Here is a 22,536-nt window from a genome sequence, read left to right as displayed (position 1 = left end):
TTACAGTCCTCCGTTCTCTGCACTGTTTTGGACTTTCCCTCCTATGTTAGGTTTGGGAGGGGCTAGTTTTGCCCGTCCTGTCTTGTACGTCTTTCAGGTTATGGGGGGACTTATTGTATTTCCCGCAGGTGCAATGTCAGTCTGCATTTCAAGGGTCTTTTAAGGTCGGACTCACGTGGCATCTATCGAAACAACATGTAGGGCCAGTCGGATGCTGTCAGATAAACAAAAAATGGAGCAGTTTCCATGTTGACGAATGGGGCAATGAACTGGTATATCAGTACAAGTACAGGGCAAACTATTTTACAATCTGTGAGGCCTTGAAGAATGCCTTCTTGGAGCGGTTTAGGATGGAAGATACTTCTGTCGAGCTTCTTCAGAAACAGGAAACATATCACTATAAAGAACACGAAAAAGAAGGTTTGGATAACAAGGCTTCCAGGGAAATAATACAGTAATCAGCCTCGCCTGCTTGCACAGAAGGATTGAATTGGCTGGAAGGAATGGAGGTTAACCAGACGATGTGAAGGGTTTGGTGGCAACAGAAGAAGCCCACAACAAGGAGATGCAGCATATCTGGGGAGTATAAGAGGATGAGCTGGAAGATATGGATCCTGGGGGATAAACAGGATCCTAAGATGGTGCGGTTGAGTACCAAATTAGATCCGGAAGTCATGCAGAAGCTCCACTTCCTATGTGGATCTGGTTGCCTGGAGCTATAAAGACATGAAGGGACTTAACATATTAACTTCAAGGAGGATGCAGTTTCAATTAAAGCAACAGCGCTACCATATGAACGTCAATTATGCCAAGCAACTAAAGGAAGAAATTGATAAGCTGGTTAAGGTGGATTTATTTATCTGGTAGACAAAGTTAAATACTTGTCACACATTGTGATTGTCCCAAAGAAGAATGGAAAGCTACGGGCATGTGTGAATTACCACAAAATGTTCCCCCTTTACAATGATTTGGCTCCCCTTAGCATGCTTTTCCTGATCAAAAGCCATTACCGTTTAAGAAAGGATGCTTTTCTTACACCTAAAACACCGATGTACTAAGGTCTCTCAAAATACAAAAGTTGTCCTCTCTTTCCTCTCGCCAATGGTCGTGGATAGACCCTTGCCAAACACGCACAACAGCATTTTGTCTAACTTTCTCCATTCCAACTTCTGTTTTTGTACCTCTTGCTCCCGAGTTTTGTTCCCCAATTTTTAATCCTACAATTTCCTCAACAAAAAGATCCTAGAAATAGACATCAAAATTTTTGAAATAATAAAATGCAAGGGCATCAAGCGATGGCACTTTATCATATGGAAACTCTTTTGAAACAACCATTAACTTTACACTAAGGGGTTTCAGATATTCTCAAAAATGATGTAAACTTAAATGGTGCAAGTTGCACATTTATAGACAAACCTCCGCAATATACTATATAACTCTGGCCTTGCTTTCATCCAATCTTGAAAACTGCCTTGTCCAGAGGACTGTGGAGCAAACAAAGCAGACTGGTCTGTGTGTATATACACAGCAAAACATATAAGAAAATAGTAGCGCTCCAAGTATTCCACAAAGAAAGACAAGGCAGCCTCCCGTTTCTTCTCATCTGCCTGGCGCTGAATGCTGTTACGATATCCTGCTATGGCCTCTCGCAAATTCTGCATCACAAAAGTAAGCCCTTAATACCAAAGAAACAATCTTAGGGTGGCTTCAGAAGAGAGAATCCTGGAAAACAATCAGGTCACCCTTTGAAGCCGCACCTATCCCTGGACAGAGCTCCCTGCATAGGATCTGTCGGCGTTTGAAGCCACCCTTAGTTTCATAAGGATCTTTTAAAAAGTTACAGACCATTAGTGCCATCATGCATACACAGTTTTGAACCAGCACCTGTATAGTAATTCCTTCCAAAGTGTAAAAGTACTTTTCAAAAAAGGTTCAGAAGGTTTCTTTTTACACCTGCATTGCAGAACACTTGTCGATGACTTGGTCAACTTGTCGTTTTCCTTCAACCCCTCCCTTCCAGCACAAAGTTGATAAGTCAAGAGAAGATAAAATCCCAAGCATTCTTTCAAAGTATACTTTAAAGAATCCTAGATACTTACCTCTAGAACACGGATAAGACTGCGGATAACAGTATATTCACCTCTCCGTATTGCCTCTTCTGAATCAGGCACATCATGGGACACGGCATCAGCTTGAAGCACCTGTCCCAAGGAGCTTGTCCTTCTCATTCCTATTTTCCAACAAACTATCACATCAGGTGTAGTTTGTTTTTACCAAAAAGTGAACATTTCTCTCATGATATATCTATTTAGGTCCCTACCGAACACCCCACATACACTTGCAAATCCAAAGACGAGAATGCACCTGACAATCCAACTCGCTTTAAATGAACGAGTGTAGAAACGACCATTCCAGTTGTTGTACGCCCTCGACCCATTTGACAATTGAAAATGATAGCAGTGTTTGTGTCCACGTGTGACACACGTTGCACCTGTGTTATTGAAAAAGACTAAAGACTTAAAACTTCATCAAATTGCTCTTCAGAAGTCCTCTGAGCATTCAAATCAACTCTCCTTGAAGGTTGTGAGCTTGTTTAACTACACTTTCACACACATGCCATAGTGTTACTATGAAAACCAAGAGGTGGTATCTTTCCCCATATAATATGATTTGGGGTATGACAATAGAACCTGCAAGAGTAAGAGGCCCAAGACATAGACAATAGGCCTAACTTGGCCCCGTTTCGTCATTACTTGATGATGCTACTAAACATCAGTGTGCCTTGGAGAGCCTAGCAAATTCCTCGTTCATTACAACTTGTACCCCCTCTTCCCCCCCACCCCCCCCCATCCTGCTACGGCCCGGGCCTTTCACTCTTGCAACTTAGAAGGTGGCCATTCTTTTATCAAGGCCTGGAAGTCAGCCGTGCATCTCAGCCACTGGTGGGGATGCAGCTGATGAACCCTATCGCTACACTCTTCAGGTTCACCTCCGGCTTCCACCTTTAAGGGATGCAAAAAAAACAAAAAAGCAAGTACACAAGAAGCTCCCTATCTTGGGAGACACCACTTACGCACCCTTTTGCACCAGTCACTTCATAGATTTTTTAAGAACACTTTCTTGGTTTCAGAGACCCTTTGGTTTATTTTTGTCTTTCTTTCCTCTAATTATTTTTCTTTAGTTACAGGGATGCCTAAAAGACCAGAAATTGTTACAATTGTTCCATGAGGTAATTGAAACATTGAAAGGAAATGAAAATGAACCGAGTAGCTACATAAACAATAGTGATCATTCTGTTATCTCATCTCTATATGTCCATCTCCACAAGGGGGCCTCTCTGTGTGTCTCCAAAAGATCTCACGGATCTAAACCTACTGTATAGATGGTTGCCTCAGGCTTGTGATGTGAGGACGTCTGGTACGCTGTAACTACTGCGCTCTATCTACAGTGACCAAAGGGGGGATGTGGTATCTCTGATGCTACCTGTGTGCGCTCTCTGGTTCACCAGGGAGCTCCTAAGAATCCAGTGGGCCATCAAGGCACCCTCCAATAGTGCACTCCTATGCACACCGAGAGGAACCTCGTAGTGGGAGGCTGTGAGGTACCCAAAGTCTGGGTTCTGCGCTTTCTGAGAAGGAGATCTTTGCCTGCACAGGTCCAACAAGAAGAGCCTTAGGCACCGCTGGTCCGGGAAGTTAATAATCCTACAAAGCTCTCTCAAAAGAGAGAGTGGTGAAATCTCCCCCAGATCTCAAACTCGACCTCCAGACTAGACTGCATATCCTTTCCTCCCTGGTAATGCTTTCTGCACTCCCAGTGTCCACTCAAAGGCAGCGAGAGGGAACTCAAATCTGCCCAATTGCAATCTGCATGGCATGAGATGTGTATAAGAGAATCTTAGCCACTGAATGAATCCATCCTCCATAGTCTGCAAGATGAAGTCCCGGTAGAATTGCATCTTTGGGGGTTAACTCCAGAGGTCATAGGGAATCGCCTTCTCATGAAGAGTGCATCGAAGCTGTACTCGAACTTCGAAGGGTGGCAAGCGATCCATATGAAGCCCCCGGGAGAAACCACCAGAAACCCTTGCGTACATTGCCCTGTTAGTCGCTGAGACATGCCTCCAATGCAATCCTCAGCATCATCACCTCCACTGGCTTTACAAAACCGAGCACACCTTGAATGGAACACCTTGAATGGTTTTACAAAACCAAGCACACTTTGAATGGAACAAGGCACTCCATGCAACCTTGAAGCCCTTAGGCTTCTCAAGGGGCACCTTTAACCCACTATAGTAAGAAGGACTGAAACAATTTACAGAATGTATACTTGGATCAGTGTGCCGCTCTCACAAGTCAAGGCATGCCTCTATAGATGCATATAAGTACTGACATGCCAACCCCATCCACGTATTTCTAGTTTCACGAAATGCAAAAAACTTATAGAGTTGCTGACTCAAAGAAAATACTACTAAAAAAGACCGGCTGCCTTCCGAGAACAAGAGGATCATACCAGCAGGTCAAAATCTCTTTCTTTTGGAGACTTCTCATCTGTAATGGGTACTCGTTCATAGTCAACAAGATATCCTTCAGATTGCAAAGCTTCATACACCTGCAGCCCTTACTTAGAAGATCATTGCAACAAAAACAGCTGCTTAGGTGAAAAAAATGTACAATACAGCACCACAAGACATAGTATGCGTACCTCAAGAGGCGTTTGTACTGAATCCAGAGATACAGGCTCCCACTGATCCACCATCTGGCCATCTGGCAATTCATCATTTACTAGCACCTTATTTGTAAAGCTGAGAAATACCAGAAGAATCAGACAGACAGTATAGTCAGTCAAATACCATAATCTAGACTTGCACACAATCCAATAATAATAACACCTCAAAATACCGCGCGGCTTCTTGCAGCACATCTTCTTTTAGCCGAGCTTCCATCTGTTCCACCCTTGCTCGGTTAATTCCCTGAAAATAAAGCGAGTATAAAGCCCAGTAACCTCAATTGTTGTACAATATAAGAGCACCTAGTTTCCAAAAATTCAAAAGTTAATTAATTAGTTCAAGGGAGATAGAAGAGTAAATATATAGCCTAGTGTTATGTTTTGCCCCTTTTTTTGAGAAAGTAAGAAAGTGGGAAAGATACTATTAACCTCTACTAGAGATTCAAAGGCTCTACAAGACCAACTAGTAGTATGGTATCGATGTTCACCTACTGTCTTAGTGCCTATCTATGGTGCTGGAAGGTGTCCCGAGTCTGAAGCTGATGGGAGGAAGGCCCGGCTCTTTATTGTTGGGTGCGTCTACCTTTCTGGAGGGACTGTGCCTGATCTCTGATGACTCCACGTGCACAGGGCCAGCACATCTCGAGCTAGGGGTGCTCCTTGCATGTCCTCATTAGGGGTCAAGAAAGCACAGGTCCAAACATCTTTGATCTCTGTAATGCATCACATGTGACAGAATACCAAACCCCACTCTAGAGAGACAATAAGGCCTCCCTCGTATCTCACGGTAAACTAGGCATCTGAATAGATCCATGACCAAGCCCTAGAACTATCCAACATGGAACCACATAGGAGCGAGGCTCAAGGCTCACATCCCATCTCCCCCCCCCCCCCTCTCCTGAGGTGGAGGCCATAGCCACATCCTTGGAGAAGCTCCCCCGCAGTAAGACATGGCGTCCCATACCACCAGGCCACACCCTACAGGTGTCGCCGCTTCTTATGAGCCTAGGATTCACATATATAGGCCACCATTGGGCTTTATAATTAGCCCCGGTGCTTTATAACCTTTAACCCTATAATTACTTCTAACTATGCCTCCACTTATAAGCCTCTTCTCATGTTAGGGATATCTCCCCACTAGACGCCCCATGCCCGGCCTCCATATTGCCCCCGCACTAGTGTGCACCTGTGCTGGACGTAACATACTCCCCCCCTTAAGGACCATTGATGTCCTCAGCACAATGAAGCCGGGAAATTGAACTTGAGATTCCTCACAAATTCCCACGTGGTGAAGTTATTGTTTACTGCCCACCAGTGGTCTTGAAGGCCGGTTTCATGGTTCCATCACCGGGATCACGTCAACTTTCTCACGGGGCCAGCTCGTGGTCATCTCCACGCAAGCATGACGGGAAGAGACAAGAAAGAAGCCAAAGAAGAGAATCGGTTTCTCTTGGGAAAAAGCAAAGAGGATTCACATAGACCAAAGACACATGAAGATGCACAGCGAAGGCCTGTGTTGGCATGTGTAGATCAGCCATGAGCACTCAAGTGGGTAAAAGTCAAAAAGCAGGGCTGTTTTGACCAAAAAAGCTAAGTTTGACAGAGTCGAAAAGCGGATCAAAGTGTAATGGTGTGCATGTGGTTTGGAACAACTTAGGGCATGACATGCAAAGGCAAGCAAGTTTGACCTGGTTTGCCCGTGCTTTGACCAAGGGATGATCAGAATGACTCGATGAACAAGGGTGTCCAAGGGTGGACCAATGTTGTGGGAAAGCATGGGCTGATTTTGGCTTGGTTTTGAAAAGCAAAAAGTATGCAAAAGCTGCTTTCTGTGCTTGCTTGGTTGGAAAAGTCACTTTTTGTCAAGGCTTGATGAGAAGTGCTTTTGGCGACCTATTGGAGGGCAAGATCACTGCCCCTTGTAGGGGGCAATCACTAGCCAAAAAGCAAGATTGGAGGGACAGCAGGAGGTGCCAAATAAGTGTGCTTATCAGCGTTTCCAAAGGGAAACTTTATGGGCTAATCAAGGCCAAAAGGGACTTTGTTTGATACAAGTGAAGAAGCCATGTGAGAAGGCAATTTCAGCGAGGCTTCAAAGGTTTGGCATGTATCATCTTCAATGGGGGTCTGTCATCTGAGCTTTTATTGCAAAGACTCATGAGAAAGCTAAGTGGACAGTACACCAACATGGTCAAGCAGTGGTGTTTGACACAAGTGATTGAGTTCTATAGGTCTTTTAAAAGAAAAGTATGAGGTAAAGTTTGTCGTCGATATTTGGTGAAGTTCAGGAACTATTCACCTATGGATTCGAAGTGGATGGAGGAGGGTGACTTAGCAGATTCACCTATGGTTTTGCAACTTTATCTTGATGCTTTTGGTTTGGAGCCTACCATGGAAAGTGCTCACACAAGTTCAGCAGCAGAGTGTGGGTCTTGAGCATTGCTTGATGCTCAAGAGGGGGGGTTCCTCTGCTCCCTTGTCACAAGCGCACTCAGATGAGATCTAGAAGTCGCTTGGTGACCACTTTGTTTACCCAAGGTACTGAGGGCTGACAGTACATCTGCTAGTGGGACTTCTATGATATGTGCACTAGTCACATGGTTTATGGTATCTTTTGACTTGGGTATGATTGGAAAAAGCTTGGGACGCTGATCTTTACCATATGGTCATGGATGTACTTATATTTGTACACACTTTGGTGCATCTTTTGTTTTTTTTTTAATGCTAGCTTGGAAAAATGCAAATTATGTATCACTTTGGGTATAGAAATATTTGTACATATGGAGCATCTTGCATGTATTTGTCTGTTGTTAAGTATGGGTCCTGCAGGATCGCCATATTTTGGAGCAGTTGGGACATCACCTAGAGACACGTATCTTGCATGGAGTGGATGCTTTCTTTTTAATGACACTTATTTTGTGTTTTTTTTTCTTTGTGGTGTCTATTTCAGGTTGGCAGAACTTGGACATTTCAGTTGCACTATGGAGCGCAATCAAGGACGATTGCATTCTTTCAAGAGGGGAGTATGTCACCGCAATGCATGTTTTGCCTCGACGGAAACCCTAACCCTTACCTAATTTTCAAGATTGTCAGAATGAAGATCTGCGAAGAGCTTGTTGAGAGGAGTAACTTTGTTTCTTAGAGCATCTTCATATTCAAAGTGGTTTGAGAGATTTTAGGAGGAAGACTTTTTTCACAAAAAGTCAATAAAGTTGTGTTTTGATTGCTTTTTAAAAGTGCTGTTTAAAAAAGAAAAACTTGCTTTAAAGCAAGGCGACTGCCAAAACCTATATAAGCGAGGCTTGGGGAGGGCTTTGGGCATAACACATCACGTGGATTCATTGAGTGAAGGCCAAAGAAGCTATCACTCTTGGATCTAGGGCATGTGTGTGTGCAGGAGCGCTCTGGCTGTTTGCTATGGAGGTTCGGGCTGAAGTTGTAACGGCAGATCAACTTGTGGAGTTCTCCAGCCAAGGTGAGATCTTCCTACTTGGAGACTTCACTATCAAAACCATGATATTTGACTTTGAGGAGCCTGTGCTCCAGGAGATGGACTAGGAGGACATTGGGCCTCAAAGAGCATCACAGGATAGAGGTGCAATCACATCTTTTGGGAGACACCCATGGACTCGTCATCCATAACAAGATGTCCCGTTGGCCATCCTAGGATGCACTCATAGTGGGGGCTCTAGCACAGTTGACTACTTGATGGAGTCTCCGGCTTTAGCCTTACTGATACCATCTCACCCTGCCCACTCAAAGCCGACCACACCCATCCTACCCTCAACTGCATGCATCCCGCCCCCGCACCACCCCCACCCGTAAAATATACAATCAGATCCACTTCCATCACGACTGTGATGACATCTACTCCAGCCACATCTACCGCCACCTAGTAGATATGAACCCCTTATCACCCCTAGCCACCCTCACCTCTCAGCTTACCATCATCATACACACATCCGCCGCCATAACTGCCTTCCTACATACTATACGATCCACTCCCAAACCCCCCAAAGGCACCATGCCTAAGAATTGCTAGTATGATGACAAATGTCGCACCACATGTGATTGTCTCAAACGTGAGCAAACTACTGGTCAAATCTAAAAGCGAGAAATATCTCACTTGTCAGAAGAAACGAGCATACTGTAACCGATGTTGGGATGACCTATACCAACTCTTCTTGAGCAAGAACTGGCAAGAAGCTCGGAGGATACTTAGGGAGCACCACCCACCCACCCCCATCACTTCCCTCAAACATGGCACTCCTATGCACAATCCCTCTACAAGGTACCTAATTAGCCTCCCCCACGCCCCACCACATCCACCTTCTTCACCTTTGATATGGTGACCAAAGCCATCCGCACGCTCAACAAAATGGCAAATCTCCAGATCGCAAGGGACTAATGGCTAATCACACACCTCTCATGTGGGAGAAACTGTAGCACCCCTCCTGGCTTTTATGTTTAACCAAGCTCTGTGGGGAATACAATGCTAGACAGAGAGCACGACTTAATGATGTGACTGTTGATTGATTTCTTCAGTGAAGTACATGCACCTTTATAGGTTAAAAAGATTGCCTCAATGACATCATTGTTTATGTCAGCACACACAAATATCTAGATATTATTTGATTCACACAGACAAGACACTACCACTCTCTAGGAGGTGGTTCACAGACACACATAAGCAATACCTTGATCCCAACAAACCCTCCCTCAAAGGATTGCCTCATACTGTGTCAAGGATAAATCTAGGCTCATGGTTTCTCATGCCAGTTTTCCTTGTCAAGGATAAATCACATGGCTCTAGTTTCACATGCCAGTTATGGGGTCCCAATGGTAAGAACATACAAGAGATCAAGTCACACAAAAGAAAACAACACACAATGGACTTAAAAAGCCCAATCATCCATGCAATAGTTGGCCTCCTATATGGAAGGCTCTTCAACAATATTAGTAGTGTTTTTCTTCGAATGGCTATCTTTTTCAAGATGATTGCTTTTCCCACAAATACCACAAGGATTTATGCTAAAACAATCCTTTTCTAAGTGATTGCTTTTCCCACATAACTTGCTAAGATTTACCTTTGGCTTTTCCTCTCTATGAGCCCTTGGACTTTACAGCAAAACCTTGTTCTGTGTCAGCTGATGGAGGAGCAGGTATCCAGGATATTATGAGATCTGGGGGCGATTCCATTACCTCTTTTGGTCCACTAGCCAGGATCATGGATTTCCTTAACAAGAGATGCCTCAATCTTTATTTGCTGGAGCTCAGCAAACACATAGACTCCCTTCTCGTAGAGCACAGAGCTCACACCTAGGACAATTCACAGGATGACATCACCAGTAAGTGATGATTGATCTCAAGAGGCAGTTAGCCTTGCTAATACATCATAGAGGCCCCGACACCACACTACGCCACTTGTGGAGCACTCCAACCCTCTGAAATCACATTGGGCCATTCTCGTCAGCTTCGGCTCACTAGGCATCTGCGGGCTCCTGGTCCACAACCGCCCTCTACATGGCAGCTCAGCTCCAGATAAGGAAGCTCCTCCACCGTCACAAATGCACTTTCCCACTAGCAGTAAACATGACAAGTCTCTCCTCAGTTATCAACTCCCCTATGCTAGACATTTTGGATGGATAAGGATTGCTGTACTATGTCTTGTAGTGACATGGCAATATTTTTTTCCCATGTATCTAGAGATTCTGCAATCATCATCATGGTGCATGTGGATAGTTGTCTGTGTTTTCATGATTACATTACCTCATGATACCATTGTAACATTTTGTTTGATCTCATAGACCCTTTGGGTTTTTATAACTCTCTCTCTCTCTCTCTCTCTCTCTTCACTACATCAGTTGATGGAGGCCTCGGACCAACGACAACTTGGCAGACTACTACTAGAGCTTCATAGTTCTCGAGAGAGACTCCTCCAGACACCCGCTCCCACTAGGGGTGGGAGACAGTCCCAACTCACAGATTTCTTCCAGAGAGCTATGCCAGTGCCAGCTGATGTACCACGTGGGGTGACCGCACAGAGAGCAGAGGAATTTAGAGCCAGGAGGAGACCTAGACAGACTGGGCATAGAGCACCCCGACTCCGTCACCGAGAGATAGCAGCTATCCGAATGAGACACCAGATGGAGACACAGGAGAGGCTAGCTCGCTTTCATTCGGACTCAGGGTACATGTTCATGCCATTCACAGCCTCAGCATCGGCGATGTATGATATCTTATATCCCTCTTATGGCACTGGATGGAGTTAGACATAGATCTGCATAGCATGCTTGTACTACCCCTTTAGCATATAGAGATGCATCTTGCCTTAGCACTCCATCCACATCCCCACCCCCCTTATATTGTTTGTATATGGGCTCCACCGATCCATGATGATTCACAGTTGTATCCAGACACATGCACACTTTTTCTTTTGTTTCTTTTCTTCTGATGACCGGAAGAACACAATTGTATTATTTTTTGTCTCATAGGCCGACTTTGGCCTCTCGTAGACATTAATATATCTTTCTTTCTTTCTTTCTTTCTTTCTCTCTCTCTCAAGCTCTCTCTCTCTCTATTTGGCCCTTCGAGCTCTTTTTCACATGATGGAACTCTTTCCCAAACACATGGACAAGTTGGTGGACACGTGGGAACAGGGTACTTAAAACTAGCACAGAGAAAAGCAAGAAAAAGCAAAAAGTCAACTGTGTTGACCAAGAGCTAAGGGCATCATTGGAAAGAGGACATCAAACTGGATCAAAAAGCTAAAAGCCGCTTTTTCAAAAAGAAGCTCCAAGGCCAAAAAGCAAGGCCCTGAAGCTAGAAAAGCAAAACCAAAACTTTTGACTAAAGTTGAGTAATATTCTACTATTAAAAAGACCAAAAGCAAAGTAAAAGGCAAAAGCAAAGCAAAAGCGTCACTTTTTGGCAAAAAGCAAGGCTTCCCCAAGTATAAAAGAAGCATGAGCCTCTCTTGAGCATCAAGTTGAAGAAGAACCTCTTCATCGCGTTGCGATCTTTGTTGAAGCATGGAGATCATCTTCTTCATCATCATCTAGGAACCAAATCATGGAGTTTTTCATCATTGCCCGCTAATTTTAGAGCGCCTCCATCAACTGCAGTGCCACGTCATCATCTTTTCGTACAACTGTACGGATGCGTATAGCCATACGGACTATACGGACATAAAATTTCAGGAACTCTCAAAACTACTTTTTGGAGGTTTTTATCACCCGAAAACCATGAAAACAGGTTTTATATCAATTTTCTTGTGAGAAAGAGCTTTTCCGTGGTTTTCTTCATGGACAAGGCTATAGCAGTTGTGGAGATTACTCATGGGATGAGCGAGTGTTTCCTGGACTTGGGCATAAAGCTTGGACATAAACATGAAACCTAGACATATAGCTTGGACATAAACATGGAACTTGGACTTATAGCCATGGAGAACTTGGACATATAGCTTGGGCATGAAGCTTGGACATGAAATTGGAGAACTTGGACATATAGCTTGGGCATGAAGCTTGGACATGAAAATGGAACTTGGTTATGGAACTTAGACTTGGATTTAGGACTTAGACTTGATCTGGACTTGGTTTTGGATTTGATTTGGACTTGGAACTTGGACTTGGATTCATTGGATTCGGATCTCAACTTGGATTTCGATTTGGATCTGGACTTAGGCTTGGATTTGGATTTGGACTTGGATTCATTAGACTTGGATTCAGATCTGAACTTGGATTTTGGACTTAGACTTGATCTGGACTTGGTTTTGGATTTGATTTCACCCTCACATCACAGCTTAGCACCATACTCCACACATCCGCCACCGCTTCTTTCATCTGCACACGGCGGTCTACCGCCAAGCCACCTTGCGGTTCCATGCCCAAGAACTGTTGGTATGATGACGAATGCCGGGCCACACGCTCCCATCTTAAGCATGAGGTACGGATTGGGCAAATCACGAAGCACCAAGCGCAACGGATTTCTCAACGGCTCACCCAACGCAAGAAACGGGAGTTCTATGCTCGGAAAGAGGATGAGTTATACCGACTTTTCTTAGGGTCGAACTGCAAAGAGGCCTGGAGGAAACTCCGAGAACATCGCCCTCCCACACCTATCACCTACCCACTCCTATGCACGCTCCCTCTATCATATCCCCCATCAGCCACCCCTATGCCCACCACCAGATCCCCGTCCCACCACCTCCACCTTCTTCACAAAGGGCATGGTCCTCAAGGCCATTCGTAGACTACGCAATGGGCGAGCCTGGGATCATGAGGGACTCAGTGCCGAGTACACTTGGTCCATCAACACCATCACCCCCATCCTCAAAGCCGGAGTCCACTTGATCCTAATAATTACAAGACGATCATGATTGGCCTACTCACCGTTGGCGCTTACCTTATAAGTAGGCCGGTTAGGAGGAGAATTGCCAAGGCTCTAAATCAATATGATGATCCTCTGGCTACTCAGGAAGTAACTCCCCACTCAGGAAGTAACTCCCATGGCAATGAATCTGAAAAACAAGCTTTAAACTGATTTAGAAAATTCAGCCTTTCACTAGTAAGAGAATCCATATTCACATTATTATGCTCAACGTCATCACAAAAAAAAGATTTGAGGTTAGGAGCCACTCTGCATAAGCATAATCCATTGTGCTTTGGCAGGGATAATAACTCCATGAACAATCATGTAAGGCATAAATACAACTATCAAGAAAGTACATACTCCACCTTTAGTTCCATCTATAGCGAACCAAAAGGTGTGCCAAGATAAAATCTTTCCAGATCTATTACACAAGGAGGGGGAGATTGCACTTCTCATATGCACACGACACTTTGGCTCCGCTCATCGTACATGTGTTTAATCGTGCCCTTTGTGAAGGTTTCCCGGCAAGCTGGACAAAGCATATCATTGTACCACTCTTTAAGAGTGGGGACCCCATGGTACCAGGCAACTACAGGACGATCATGATTGGTCATTACTTGGCCAAACTATATGGCTCTATATTGGAGTCAGAGCTGAGCCGCTGGGCAGAGAGGCATGGTCATCGAGCACATGGACACGCCGGCTTCAGGAGAGGATTTACTACCTTAGATCACATACTGACACTTCGGGCACTTATTGAAGAGGGCAGGGCACAAAAGAGAAGGATATACTGCTGCTTTGTGGACTTCCGCAAAGCCTTCGATACCGTACCACGTGCTAGGCTTATGCACAGATTGCATGACATTGAGGTACCCGAGGATATGCAGTGGGGGATATATGCTTTGTATGAGTCTGTGACAAGCAAAGTCCGAGCTCCAGGCGGACTATCCGATATGGTGACCAGCACGATAGGGGTGAAGCAGGATGCCCGCTATTGCCCACCCTCTTTGGACTGTACATTGATGCGGTCTCTGATTATGTAGACAGATTGGGAGGCCCAGGGGCATGCCTGGCAGGGGTGTTGATACCCATCTTGTTATATGCGGATTATATTGTTCTAATCTCAGACTCTCCGAAGAAGCGCTCGTCGCTGAAGCTCACGCTCCCCCCCCTGCTCGCGCTGCTGCCTGCGCATCCTCTCCCCCTTCCCGCCCACGCGTCTACTCCCCTCCCCGCTTGCCCTCGTGTTTGCTCTCCCTCCTCTGCCTGTTCTTTTTCTTGCGCGCCCCAGCGCTATAGCACCCGCCCCCTGCTCCTCTCCTTTGCTCCCCCCCCTCCTTTCTTCAGCGCCCCGCCCCCCTCCTCCAACCAGCGCGGATCTCGCTCTTAGCACTTTGAAGACTCAGGCAGTTGAGTTTTCTCACCATGTGAGCGATCTAGAGGTGACAGACGTGATAGGCCGACTATGGGAGTTGGCTCATTTTTTCTTTGATCCCGGGAGTGTGGATGCCTCCGGGATTCGACATTTGGTGGTTCGCATAGTGGCAGACTTAGCACGCGACCCTGGATATGTATGCATACAAGAGGTTGCTCTGTCTAAGCGGGAGGCAGTCGCCATGGGACACAGCCACTGGCGCCTGATCCGAGATTCTTGCAGCACACCGGGTGGGCAGATTCGTAGCCGCTCGGATGGGGACTATTCTCCATCCAAGCCGCTTGCGAAGGCCCGCTGTACGGCTGAGACAGCATCCACCTCAGCAGGTCATCCATGAGGATCATCTCATGGAATGTACAGGGCCTTGGCGGCACACTATATACGTTATCGTGGTTGCTTGAGGCAGGAGCTTCAGAGATGCCTGGTTGGGGGCAGTGTTGATATTTTGATGATGCAGGAGCACCATTTGGGTGAGAGCAGGATCCGGAGATACGGTTCGGTGATGTCTGGTAGATGGGACACCTTTTGGTCTGCAGGGTTTGGCCCCTTGGGTGGGCAGGGAGGAGTATGTATGGTCATTGCGGATGCATGGCGGCAGGCCATTGTGGATCGCGGGATCATTGTGCCTGGTAGAGCACAGTATGTCATTCTGAGGATGCATGATGAGCTCTTTGGCATGCTCAATGTCTATGCGCCCAACCATGCTAGTGCCAAAGCAGAGTTCTGGACCCAGGTTACGTATGCATTGCCAGAGGCCGCACATTGGTGTGTTGGGGGAGACTTCAACATGCTTGAGGACCCGGCCGATAGGGTGGGAGACAATCATGTTCTATGCATGGCACGGAGCTTGCAGCTTGGGAGCGATTTTGCATGACACTAAGGATCATTGATGCATGGCAGCATGAGGCTTTCTCCCGCTCTCAGGACAGTCTTAGTTTTTCTCGATCGGATCGCCGGCAGGGAGGGACTAATCTATCACGGATTGATCGCTTCTATGTGGGCGACAGGCTAGGGGAGCGAAGGGGCTCCGTTGGCATTCTCGCTGGCACCTCTTTTTCAGACCATGCGCCAGTTATCTTGACACTTAGGAGAGGACACGGGAGACCAGCTTGCAGTTGAGGATCCCAAAGAGGATACTTACAGATCCTAGTCTCGCTGAGGACATTGAGAGGATATGGCATGATAGCCAGAGCTCTGACCAGGATGCAGCAGGCCAGTGTGCCCAGGGACTCATCGAGCTCAGCTCCTTTTTGCACGCTGCAGCCTTAACACGGCTGGGAGAGACACGCGAGCGGGAGTGACGGTTGAGACGTAGCCTTGCTTCGCTTCAGCGCCTTCAAGAGCAACAACCTACATGTGAGTGGGTGGCGTCCCAGCTGAGCCAGGCATGCCAAGAGGTTAGAGAGGCAGAGGAGCAGAGACATGAGTTCTACTATCGTCGCCAGGCCTCTCAGTGGACGCAGCTTGGTGATAGAGTGACTGGGGAGTTTTTTGAGATTACTGGACCTCGCCATGCTCGAGCAGGAGTCCGCCAGCTCAAGAGGCAGGACGGATCGGTAGCCACTGAGCCCGGGGAGATCAGAGCCATTGCCACTGAGTTCTATAGAGACCTGCTTTCAGCGGAGCCAGCCACTGAGGCTCGGGATACTTGCAGACAGACTGTGTGGGCCCATGTGCAGAGGAGGGTCACAGATCGTATGCGTACAGTTCTGGGTGAGCCTCTTTCAGAGGTTGAGCTTGCTGAGGCCTTGAGAGCCCTTCCGCGCCATAGTTGCCCTGGGGAGGACGGATTGACGCCGGCCTTTTTTATGCGCTATTGGGACCTTTTGGGGCCAGGCCTCCGCTGGGGCTTTCAGTATGTTTTGGACACTGGGGTGATGCCACAGAGCTTTTCAGAGGGCTTGATCTTTCTTATCCCCAAGGAGGAGGGAGTATCAGATGATATTCGGCATTGGAGACCTATTACAATCCTCAATACTGTCTACAAGGTCTTAGCAAAGGCCTTGAGTTTGAGGATCCAGCCCTTCCTGGGGGAGTTGATTCATGCTACCCAGACAGGATTCGTCAAGGAGCGTAGTATCCTTGACAACATTTTCACTTTCTGGGAGGCGACGCCCCGAGCTAGATTTCTCGGTGAGGACCTGGTCGTGATGCTTCTCGATTTTGAGAAGGCATACGATCGAGTCGATTGGAGTTTCTTAGAGGGCACGATGCTTCGCCTGGGCTTTGAGCCAGTTTGGATTCGAGGAGTGGCGGCTCTATATTCCACAGCTTGTAGCCAGGTGCTGATGGCAGGAGGATGGGGGCCGAGTTTTGAGTTGACCAGATCAATCCGCCAGGGGTGTCCTCTCGCCCCGTTTCTTTTTCTCTTCTTTGCTGAGGCTATGAGCATGTATTTGACGGCAGAGGAGGTTCGTTTGAGAGGACTCCAGCTCCCAGTCCGAGGGGAGGACCTGCTCGATGCTGAGTTTGCTGATGACACGGGTTTATTTTTGCATGGCCAGGAGGCCAATCTTCAAAGGGCAGAGCAATCGCTTCAGGTTTTTAGTGCAACTTCGGGAGCATTGATCAATTGGCGCAAGACAGTGGCCTTTTGGATCAGTAGCGCTCCCACACCGGCATGGAGCCCAGACCCAGGTTTTCGATGGATTCCTCCTGGCACAGCAGTGCGGTATTTGGGATGCCAGATTGGACTAGATTTGTCACCTGAGCAGCAGATTGCCCCGCTTCTTCTCAGCATTCGGAGGAAGCTTTTGTATTGAAGTACAGCTCGGCTATCCTTGGCTGGGAGGGTGGTGGTGGCGAATCAGGTGCTTTTACCGACCATGTGGTACATCACGTCTTGTTGGATCTTCTCGAGCTCTTCAATCAGCCAGGTACAGAGGCTGATCAGGAACTTTCTTTGGTCTGGGCGGGATGGTCAGCCAGCCCGGGCTAAGGTCGCTAGGGCAGTTATTACACTTCCGCTGGCCCAGGGGGGCTTGGGCATTATAGATCCAGTTGATCAGAGTAGAGCCTTATTGGGAAAGCTTATTGTTCGGGGGCTGCTTCCAAGCGGCGCTGAGCCTTGGAAAGAGCTTCTTTTGCAACGGCTGCAGGCTCGGGCTCCCCCAGCAAGGGGCACTTGGGCACCAGAGATACGATGGATCTTCATAGAGATGAGGAGGACAGGCCTCAGTAGAGGATGGGAGGACAGATTTGCCTTGAGCATCCTGCGAGCTTGGGAGTTGCTGAGACCGGGACTCTCTCAGAGACCTCCTTCTTGTGATGAGGAGCGGGCCAGACAGCCGCTCATCAGGAGCCCAACAGTTCGCACAGAGCAGGGTCATATGCTGGGTTCTCGGCCTCGTCTAGCCTGGGGACCATTGGCGGCAGGCCCAGCTCGTAGTTTTGGAGACTGGCAGGCCTTCTGCAATCTCCCAGAGGAGATCCAGGTGGAGAGGCTGAGTCACTTCAGAGGGGGGCTGATTATGAGGGATGACATTCAGGAGGCACTCACAGAGTAGTGGTTCACGCCTCTCGAGCCAGTGGCCCCACGGTGGATGGGAGCCTTTACACAGTTGGAGATCCTGATTGCTGTCAGAGCTTGCACTGAGGATGGTAGATGCCTCTACTATGAGATCCAGGATGAGGGCAGACTTCAGAGAGTGGAGGTGGAGTCGCCTTTGGTTGCAGAGTGCATTTTTCAGAGGATACGGGTAGTGGCCGCCGCTTCTCAGAAGTGGCATATTGACCCAGACCCTGCAGATGTGGACTCTGATTGGCGCATATGGGCATATGCAGCGCGCCCCTTGGCCCGGCTCCAGTGGGACCCTGGCGAGTACGAGTGGCATGATCCTTATGCATCACCCGAGGCCACAGAGATCACCTTTTTCCAGTATACTATTCGGTTGGGGCGACATATTTTGACCGCGAGGAGGATGGTCTCTCCAGCAGCATCGGAGCATTGGCGGCTACAGGGACTCTCACAAGAGTTCTTGGAGGATTTTTGGACCAGGCTCTGGGCTAGTCGACAGGCACGCAGGATCTCGACTTTCGAGTGGCTGGTCGCCCACAGGGGCTCTGCAGTTGGCACCTGGCTTGTCTACAGCAGTCTTCCGGCGGCGTGCATCCGGTGCGGCCACCCTATGGAGACACAGAGACATTGCCTCTGGGACTGTCCTCAGGCGCAGCAGATTTGGCTGCGGATGCTGCGCATTCTAGCCCCCCTCTCTCCAGAGGGTATGTACACGTGGGGTGCCGCTGCTTGGTTAACTTCGTCAGGGCCTGCTATGGGCTATGAGACGGAGCAGGACAGCCAGGCCATCAGATTCATTAGGGGTCAGCCTCACCTGGTTCCTTCACCGGATTTCTCGTCCGCCGGCTGGACACAGGAGAGGGATCTACGATGGGAGCTCCTCAGCAGCCTCACCATCTGGTTCACCTGGAGAGCCCGGTGTTTCAGGGCCTTTGAGGGGAGACTAGAGCCACCAGCAAAGACTGTTCGGGAGATTTGGCAGGAGTTGATCCACACCCTGCGAGGACAGTACGACCGCATTCGGGGCGACTCGGATGAGGCGATCTTGCGGCGCCAGGCCTTTCACACCACTTGGCGCAGCAGCCCCTTCTATACCCTACACGCGGGTTCCCCCGCTGGCACTAGAGGCCACCTATTTGGCTTTTCCCCCCTCCTATTGTATGATATAGCCCCTCAGTCTTTGTACTGATATTTGTACTTTTCTGCACCTAGGGAGAGTCTCCCTAGCTGCCTAGCTTGGATCTATGCTCTGTTTTCTTATGAGCAGGAGAGGATCTTTTGTAGCCCTACGGGCATTTTTATATAACTAATGAAAGGATCTTTTCTCAGGAAAAAAAAAAATCTCAGACTCTCCGGAGGGATTACAGAGACACCTCGATGCATTACAGGCTTTCCGTGTGGATAGAGTGAACCTTGGAAAAACCAAGGTTATGGTGTTTAACACCACACAGGCATGGGTGACGAGATCAGAGCCTCAGTTCACTTTCCGAGGGGAGGCGGTTGAGTACATCAGGTCATATGTCTACTTGGGAGTGGGAGTTACTCTCACAGGACCGCATTTCTCCCTGAAGGAGGCAGCAGCAACTAGATTAGCTCGAGGGCATGCAACCTTGGGGGCACTTGAGAGGCAATGTGCACACATACAGTTTCAGGAGCCACGCACCAAATTGTGGCTATTTGATACACTTGTCACACCAACCCTCCTGTACGGAGCTCCAATTTGGGGGCCCACCATACATCATAGATCTCAGAGAGGGACGGATGAGAGATGGATGCAAATGGAGAGACCACTGATTATGATGATTGCCCGCATGATTCGGAGCAAATCATCACTACCACATGAGATTGTTCGGGCTGAGCTGGGTGCCGCACCAGTAGTGACCGAGGCCCTATTCCAGGCAGTTACCTTTTTACAGCGGCTATGGGAGCTCCCTCAGCAAAGGTACTCCCGATTGGCATTGACCTCATCCATACAGTTGGCAAAGGATGGAGATACTCATTGCTGGTACGCTCAGATGAGATCATGGTTTGACCTACAAGGTTTGCGGATAGAGGCACTACCACCCTTTCACTACAGTCTGGATTGTCCATTTTTGGATCTCACCCGCTCAGAGCAAAACCGCGTGATCAAGATGGATATCATCAGAGTGGACACAGAGAGGACATGGACTAGCCCCCTTGAGCCCTTAGGCACGAAAATGGCTCATTACAAGAGCCATTTTCTACACCGCTCACCAGATGATTTTCACCCGCCCAGCGTACATGGATATGTGCATCAGATCTTGGATGACCGCATTTGTCAGCTATGCTACCAGGAGGTAGAGACAGAGGAGCACTACATTTGCCGATGTACAGTCTATTATGAGATCCAAGGGAGATATCACTGCCTCTTCCGAGAGGGTTTTGGGCCGTTACGCAGGGTCATGGAGTTTGAGGATCAGAGATGCCTGGGATTGTTCGTACTTGAGCTCAAGAGACACAAAGAGACCCTCTTGGCAGACACGAGACCGAGCCATGATGTACCTAGACAGAGGACCCTGACAAATTTCTTCGGCACCAGCACCAGCAACCCAACCCACACACCTCCTGATACCTTCTCCATTGGGCCATCAGGGCACCGACCACGCTCCCAGGGAGTCACCAGTGATAGAGCAGTCATCTTATGTCGTGCTCGTCGGCCACGCCCACCAGGATCCCGACCACGGCATCCTCACCATCGCCAGATCAGAGCCATTATTGCTCGGCAACATCGGAGGCGCCTACCTTGCTTCTACGACCTCTCCATTCTAGACAGTCCCATGGCGGAGATACTTGATCTAAGGAGAGGGAAACACTTCAACTGATCAACATACATGGATCTACCTGATATACATTTTCCAGTATTTTCTACTTAGTATCATCTCGGAGTCTTACAATTCTGTTTTTATAACTGTAAGACAATCAATTTATTGTACTTTTTAGTCTCATTTAGTTGTTCTCTTTGATGAGACACCAACTTCAGATGTACTCTCAGTTTTGGTCTCATAGGCCATTATGGCCTCTTAGAGACGTTAATATATCATTTCATTTCTCTCTCATTTTACACCATCACAGGGCTCCCTCATGCCAACTCAGCTTCACCACTCTAAGTGCAATGTTGCAACACCCCATGCGGGATATCTTAGGATGATATGCAAGCCTATGCTCTTTGTACATGGATCAGCTCTAGCATTTTAGCTTTGTCATTTCTTTCATTTCATTTCAGTACCCATGATGATATACTCCATGGACATGATGTAATCCTTTTGGTCTCACAGGTCATTTTGGCCTTTTGTAGACGTTAAAATAAAATCTCTCTCTCTCTCTTTTTCGTAATGGTTGATTACGAAAATATAATATAAAGCAAAGGTCGCATGACCAGCTATACAAACATGTACATGGAGGCCGTCAGACCGCACACACTAAAAGGCCACATGAGGCATGCTCACCATACGAAGATCATGTAACCAAGGGTCAGCTTGTGCCCAGGTGATAACATGTGCATCAATCAAAGAAGAAACTTGCCGAAGCAATAGACCACGAACACGCTGGACATGACCTTTCACCCCTGATTGTGAATCAAAGATGAAAGCATTTCGCATGAGCCAAATATGCCAAAGACCCAACCATCGAAAGAAAACAAGGAAGACCTCATCTTGTTGATTGTTCCCCCCGGGCTGATCATGTCCAAATACCCACTGCCTGGGTAACAAAGTGTGTCCAATCACCATTTCACAATGAAGAGATGAACTCCCATATCTGGTGAGCCACTGGGCAAGAAATAATCCTATGCCAACTAGATTCTCGACAAGTCTAGCAAAAGAAACACTTGCCATTCGAAAGTCTCCGACGCCGAAGGGCAGTGGCCAAAGGTAGGCCCCCAACCATGACTCGCCAAATAAACACTTTGCCCTGAAAAAGAAAGCTTGGAATACCAACCACAGAATAGGATGCGCTTCCACCAGGAGGCCGTTTTCTAAACATTCCATACTTTATTAGCTTTTTCTGCAAGCCACCTCTTCTCTTGGACCAAAAGATGATATACAACATTAGCGGAAGCCTTCAACAGCCTGGTTTTGCAACCCAACCCCTAATCATCCCATGCATGAGAAGAATCTATCCTAGGAAGGCGCCCCAGAGACTGCACTTGTTGGTGCAATTGCAACCAAATACACCTGTAACCTCAAGGCACACGAAATCTATGACGAGCACGGCAGAATGATAACATTCACAGCCGCCCGGGCAACAAAGTATCAAACATCCTCACAACACCCAGTCTCGCAATACGATTGAATTGCTGTCTCACACGAGAGGTGGCCAACACCACTGCAAGCAGGGAGTTCTCATCTCGACGAGAATCTGGAGGTCTCCAAGAAGTGAACCATAACACCTCCTGCCATGATTTAACCAAATGATCCAACAGAGGAGATGCAGATACACGCACAAATTGTGAAGCATTTAGAACATC

General features: G+C 47.6%; 1 protein-coding gene across 1 annotated transcript in view; it reads right to left on the bottom strand.

The window, feature by feature from the left end:
* The window catches only part of LOC147627770 (metal ion-binding protein), a 130,553-nt gene that overhangs the window by 91,951 nt on the left and 16,066 nt on the right, over window positions 1-22,536 (bottom strand). Inside the window, exons 4-10 of the mRNA XM_086814735.1 lie at window positions 4,902-4,972; window positions 4,705-4,804; window positions 4,513-4,611; window positions 2,365-2,491; window positions 2,100-2,230; window positions 1,954-2,013; window positions 1,417-1,655 (exon numbers count right to left, since the gene is read on the bottom strand). Coding sequence (XP_086670861.1) covers window positions 1,417-1,655; window positions 1,954-2,013; window positions 2,100-2,230; window positions 2,365-2,491; window positions 4,513-4,611; window positions 4,705-4,804; window positions 4,902-4,972 — 827 coding nt within the window. The remainder of the gene's footprint in view (window positions 1-1,416; window positions 1,656-1,953; window positions 2,014-2,099; window positions 2,231-2,364; window positions 2,492-4,512; window positions 4,612-4,704; window positions 4,805-4,901; window positions 4,973-22,536) is intronic.

Source organism: Cibotium barometz, chromosome 20 (assembly GCF_041138505.1).
Source record: "Cibotium barometz isolate CiBa-2024 chromosome 20, ASM4113850v1, whole genome shotgun sequence".
NCBI lineage: Eukaryota > Viridiplantae > Streptophyta > Polypodiopsida > Cyatheales > Cibotiaceae > Cibotium > Cibotium barometz.
Note: the sequence above shows the minus strand (reverse complement) of the source record. Positions and strands in the feature narration are given on the sequence as shown.